The sequence below is a fragment of the Myotis daubentonii genome, chromosome 12, assembly GCF_963259705.1.
Source record: "Myotis daubentonii chromosome 12, mMyoDau2.1, whole genome shotgun sequence".
NCBI classification, from domain to species: domain Eukaryota; kingdom Metazoa; phylum Chordata; class Mammalia; order Chiroptera; family Vespertilionidae; genus Myotis; species Myotis daubentonii.
This window is the reverse complement of record NC_081851.1, coordinates 19,389,784-19,395,783: the sequence shown is the minus strand read 5'-3', so window position 1 is coordinate 19,395,783 and position 6,000 is coordinate 19,389,784. Positions and strand designations below refer to the sequence as shown.

Here is a 6,000-nt window from a genome sequence, read left to right as displayed (position 1 = left end):
AGAGATTATAAAAACAATCCCGTTTACCATTACACCAAAAAAATTAAGCTACCTAGGAATAAACTTAACTAAAGAGGTAAAAGACCTCTACTCAGAAAACTACAGGACGTTGAAAAAAGACATAGAGGAAGACATAAACAGATGGAAGAACATACCGTGTTCATGGATTGGTAGAATCAACATCATTAAAATGTCCATACTACCCAAAGCAATCTATAAATTCAACGCACTTCCCATTAAAATACCAACAGCATACTTCAGAGATCTAGAACGAACTTTCCAAAAATTCATCTGGAATAAAAGAAGACCCCGAATAGCTGCAGCAATCCTGAGAAAGAACAAAGTAGGTGGGATCTCAATACCAGATATCAAGTTGTATTACAAAGCCACTGTTCTCAAAACTGCCTGGTACTGGCACAAGAATAGGCATATAGATCAATGGAATAGAATAGAGAGCCCAGAAATCGGCCCGAACCAATATGCTCAATTAATATTTGACAAAGGAGGCAAGAACATACAATGGAGCCAAGATAGTCTCTTCAATAAATGGTGTTGGGAAAATTGGACAGATATATGCAAGAAAATGAAACTAGACCACCAACTTACACCATATACAAAAATAAACTCAAAATGGATAAAGGACTTAAATGTACGACAGGATACCATAAAAATTCTAGAAGAATCCAAAGGCAAGAAAATTTCAGACATATGCCGAAGCAATTTCTTCACTGATACAGCTCCTAGGGCACTTGAAACTAAAGAAAAAATGAACAAACGGGACTACATCAAAATAAAAAGCTTCTGCACAGCAAAAGAAACCATCAACAAAACAACGAGAAAACCCACTGTGTGGGAAAACATATTTGCCAATGACATATCTGATAAGGGCCTAATCTCCAAAATTTATAGGGAACTCATACAACTTAACAAAAGGAAGATAAACAATCCAATCAAAAAATGGGCAAAGGACCTAAATAGACACCTTTCAAAAGAGGACATTCAGAAAGCCAAGAGACATATGAAAACATGCTCAAAGTCACTAATCATCCGAGAGATGCAAATCAAAACAGCAATGAGGTACCATCTCACACCTGTCAGACTGGCTATCATCAACAAATCAACAAACGACAAGTGCTGGAGAGGTTGTGGAGAAAAAGGAACACTTGTGCACTGCTGGTGGGAATGCAGACTGGTGCAGCCACTATGGAAGACAGTATGGAGTTTCCTTAAAAAACTGAAAATGGAACTCCCATTTGACCCTGTGATCCCACTTCTAGGAATATATCCCAAGAAACCAGAAACACCAATCAGAAAGGATATATGCACCCCTATGTTCATAGCAGCACAATTCACCATAGCTAAGATCTGGAAACAGCCTAAGTGCCCATCAGTAGATGAATGGATTAGAAAACTGTGGTACATCTACACGATGGAATACTATGCTGCTGTAAAAAGGAAGGAACTCTTACCATTTGCAACGTCATGGATGGAACTGGAGAGCATTATGCTAAGTGAAATAAGCCAGTCAATAAAGGAAAAATACCACATGATCTCACTCATTCATGGACAATAGAGACCATTATAAACTTTTGAACAATAATAGATACAGAGGCAGAGCTGCCTCAAACAGATTGTCAAACTGCAGCGGGAAGGCCGGGGAGGGTTGGGGGGCAGGAGGTAGTGGGGTAAGAGATCAACTAAAGGACTTGTATGCATGCATATAAGCATAACCAATGGACATAAGACACTGGGTGATAGGGGAGGCTAGGGGACTGTCTAGGGCGGGGGGATAAAATGGATACATATGTAATACCCTTTGTAATACTTTAAGCAATAAAAAAAATAAATAAAAAAAAAAGAAAAAAAAAAGATTATTTATAAATTAAGTTTAAGCTTTTAAAGTTACCAATTTGAACATTAAAATTTTGTTAATTACATTTTCATGAATTTTTAGTATTTTAAGAATTTTATAAAATTAAACCATTTAAACAAGTATGTTATTTTATTTAAACACAATTATACATGTATATTTGTAATTATAAAGCATATATACATATAAATTTTAATATTCAACTTTGGCCTAGTAAGCACAGAGCATGGACTGTGTGAACATGTGTCTCGCGGTAGCTGACCGCCTCCGGGGGAGCTCTGGGTTTGACATGTTGCTGCTAGAATACCTACCCTGAGACTTATCTGTACTTCCTCCCTTTCCAAGCGTATGAGGTTCCCGTGCTGAGAGGAGCTGGGGGAGCTGGGCCTGAAGAAAAGGAGCGAGTGGAGGAGCCTGAGACAGGTATGCAGGAAAAACTTGTCAGCATTTTTCTGTCATGAGGGCTAATATGATGCCCCCATTTTCATAGCTTTGCTTTGGTGTAGACTCTCTAGCCTTGAGTGTCCTGGCTTTGCAAGTGCACACAGGAGGCCCCATTGGTGCAACCAGGCCCCCAGGGCTTGGAACAGCGAGCGACCTTAGGGGAATCTGGTGTCCCCGAGGGCAGAGCACAGGGTAGAGAAGCTGCTTTACTGAACTTCGGTAGGAAGCAGAGAAAAGGTCCGACTCAACATCACTCTGTACAAGGTTTCAACTAAACCACCCTGACCTGGGTGGTTGGAGCTCTTCAGGGTGTACCTGACCTCAAATAGGACATTTATGCTGTGTCTCCTGGTTACCCAGCAAAGGCTGTATGTCCCCAGGTTGGTGTTAAACTGGAAATGAAAGAGGAGAAAAGCAAGTTGGGCAGGACTTTCTGGAAGATCAAACCACATTGATGCACCACGACACACCGGTAGCCTCGACAAGACCATGTGGAGGAGTTATGGGAGTTTTAAGATTGGAAAAGGGTCAACACACTTCCAGTTGAAAGGAAAAGTAAGTTTTAAATATGTAAACTTTTTTCTATCAAGGACCTTCCTTCGGTGACTACCATGGAAATACTCAGAATTTAAGTAGAGCACAGGGTTCCAGCCATGACAAATAAAATTCTACAGAGTAAGTAAATGATAGCATGGCTTACCTGGGTGTGAGAGAATGCAAATAAATACATCTTGCATATAAAAAAAAAAAGGCACACAACAATTCAAGGCTTTTGAAAAAAGCATCATTTATTTCAAAGTACAACACAAAGTTGTATTTTTAAGAAATACACATTCAATCTTGTATCTCAAGACTTGGCTATGTGCATTTCAGTTTATCTTTAAAATAAATTCAGGTATACAAATGTTACATACCTCAAGTACAAATAGCACAGAAAATGCATATGGTCTTACTGAATGTTTTTACATTCATTCTCTGTTCTTCAGCTTGACTCACATTTCTGTAATCTGCTTTTAAGCCAGGACAGCCTTATTTTAAAAAAATACTCTGTATTTTTCAGCACAAAGTCCTCATACATTTTTAAAATTAGATCTTGGCGCATAATATTGTGAAATTATAAAAAACCAACCCTGGTAGTTTAATAAAATTGTCACATGCCAGGACTTCTGAATCAACTCAAATTATTTCTTCAGCTGTGATGTCAGATTTGTGTTCCTACAGATAAAGGATGGAAGAAGACAGACAGGCGGTGGCAACTTGACAGCAGTTAAGGTTTCAGATGTACAGGTCTTACTGAAGTTTGTGGCGAGTCCAGACTTTTCTCTAAAAGCAAACAGCAAATCTCATGATCATAATTGCAAGAAAGATCTGAAAGCAGCGAGTGGTGCAAGCCTGCCCTGCCGAGTCTGTTTTGTGAAGATGAGGAGGGTGGGGAGTGGGGAGCTACAGCAGGAAGAGCCTTAGAAAGATGTCTCAGAAACTGGCAGATCATGATCTAGACGAGGGCCTGCACTTTTTCTTTTTGCCCAATTTCAATTCTCATGAGGGAAGTGTGAATTAGACCAGGGGTCAGAGCTTCTTCTTCCAATTGTGGGGCTCCATATCCGCCATGGGTTGTAGGTCTGTCCCACATCATCAGCTGGGCTGGAGGCCGAAGGGGCGTGAGGAGCAGCGTTCTCTGTGCCCATGAGGCCGATGCTGGTCAGCGTGCTTGCTGGAGTGGTGAAAGGGAGGGCACTGCTCAGGTTGCTGGACCAGATCGAGCTGCTGAAGGGAGGGGTGTACCATAAGCCGCTGGTGTTGCCAAGGACTGACTGCAAAACAGAAAAGACAACAGGGCGTCAGGCTTGAGAAGGGCAGGGGCGGCCAAGCGCTGAAGGCTCTGCTGGGACAGGGGCCGGGCCATCGGCATCTGTCATGTTATTATGAATGTGTTATATGTATAACCATCCAGAATCTGAGCAGATGACTGTGGTATTTTATTTTTTGTTAATCCTCACTTGATATTTTTTCCATTGGCTTTTTTTTAAAGAGTGTAGAAGGGAGAGAGGAATGGGGGGTGGGGGGGGAGACAAAGAGAGACATCAACTGGTTGCCTCCCACAGGTACCCCGCCCAGGGCGGCAATTGAACCCACAGCCCAGATACATGCCCTTGACCTGGCATTGGACCCTCGACCCTTTGGCGTATGGGCTGGTGCTCTAACCACTTAATACACCGGCCAGGGCAAGAAGGATCTGAAAGCAGCGAGTGGCACAAGCCTGCCCTGCTCGCGTCTGTTTTGTGAAGATGAGGAGGGTGGGAGTGGGAGCTTGGATGTGATATTTTCAACAAGGACTGGCTGACTAAGCCAGGGGCCAAGTCGAGCCCTGTTTCTGTAGAGAAAGTTCCACTGGAGTCCAGCCACACCCCCTGCTCAGGCACTGCCCTGGCTGCTGGGCACGCTATGGCAGAGGTGAACAGGTGCGACCGGAACAGCACAACCTACAAAGCCTAAGACATTTACTGACCCGTTTAAAGAAGGTTGAGATGCTTGGAAACCTAAAGCCAAACAATGACAAGTAGAGACACACCTTAGGATCTTTTAGTTAAATCGGCACCGAGAAACCCTGCTTGTCTCTCTAGTTCTCCTGCGGATAAGGAGTGACCACAGTGGGATCATGCTTTTCTATCACAATTTTGTGAAAGCTGGGACCAATAATTATTTCCCTTAGTGAGACTGCTTTTTTAGAACATGATTTTTGCAGAAGAATTTTACTGAAAATCGAACAAATGCCCACCAGGAAGCTCACGTAGGGCACATGTGCTTTTCAGAACAAAGCCAATGCCACCCCCAAAGCCTCCAACTGGCAACCTGCTTGTTCTCTGTATCTGAGTTTATTTCTGTGTTTTTATTATTATTATTTTGTATTTTCTTTAAGAAGTATATTGTTGATTTCCGAGAGGAAGGGAGAGGGAGAAAGACAGAAACAACAATAATGAGAGAGAATCATTGATCAGCTGCCTCCAGCACACCCCCCACTGGGGATCGAACTGTGACCTCCTGGTTCATAGGTCGATGCTCAACCACTGAGCCATACCGGCTGGGCTATTTTGTATTTTAGATTCCATAGATAAGTGGTATCATATGGTGTCTTTCTCTGTCTGAGTTACTTAGCACTCTCACCCTCTTGGTCCATCCATGCTGTCACAAATGGCAAGATTTCATTTTTATGGCCAAGTAATATTCCAGTGTATATATGTCCCACATCTTTACCCATTTGTTTATTGATAGGCATTTAGGTTGCTTCCATATCTTGGCTATTGTAAATAATACTGCAATAAACACACGGCCACATATATCTTTTCGAATTCATGTTTTGGGTTTCTTCAGATAAATACCCAGATGTTGAACTGCTGGATTGTATAGTTGTTCCAATTTTAATTTTTTTGAGGAACCTCCATCGTATTTACCATGGTGGCTGCACCAATTTACAATCCATCAACAATGCATGCAGGTTCCCCTTTCTCCACATCTTCAACATTTGTTTCTAATATTTTTGACAGCCATTCTGACAGGTGTGTAGTGTTAATGTGCATTTCCCTGATGATTAGTTGAGCATATTTTCACATGTCTGTTGACTATCTGTGTGTCTTCTTTGGAGAAATGTCCCTTCGTGTTCTCTACCCATTTTTAAATTGGATATT

General features: G+C 41.8%; 1 protein-coding gene across 2 annotated transcripts in view; it reads right to left on the bottom strand.

Moving 5' to 3' along the window:
• Nucleotides 1–3,084: 3,084 nt before the first annotated feature.
• Nucleotides 3,085–6,000, bottom strand: part of TMEM131 (transmembrane protein 131) — a 194,646-nt gene continuing 191,730 nt past the window's right edge. For both annotated transcript variants that reach the window (XM_059659035.1, XM_059659036.1), the window contains one exon: nucleotides 3,085–4,128. In XM_059659035.1, coding sequence (XP_059515018.1) covers nucleotides 3,847–4,128 — 282 coding nt within the window. In that variant the 3' untranslated portion in view covers nucleotides 3,085–3,846. The remainder of the gene's footprint in view (nucleotides 4,129–6,000) is intronic.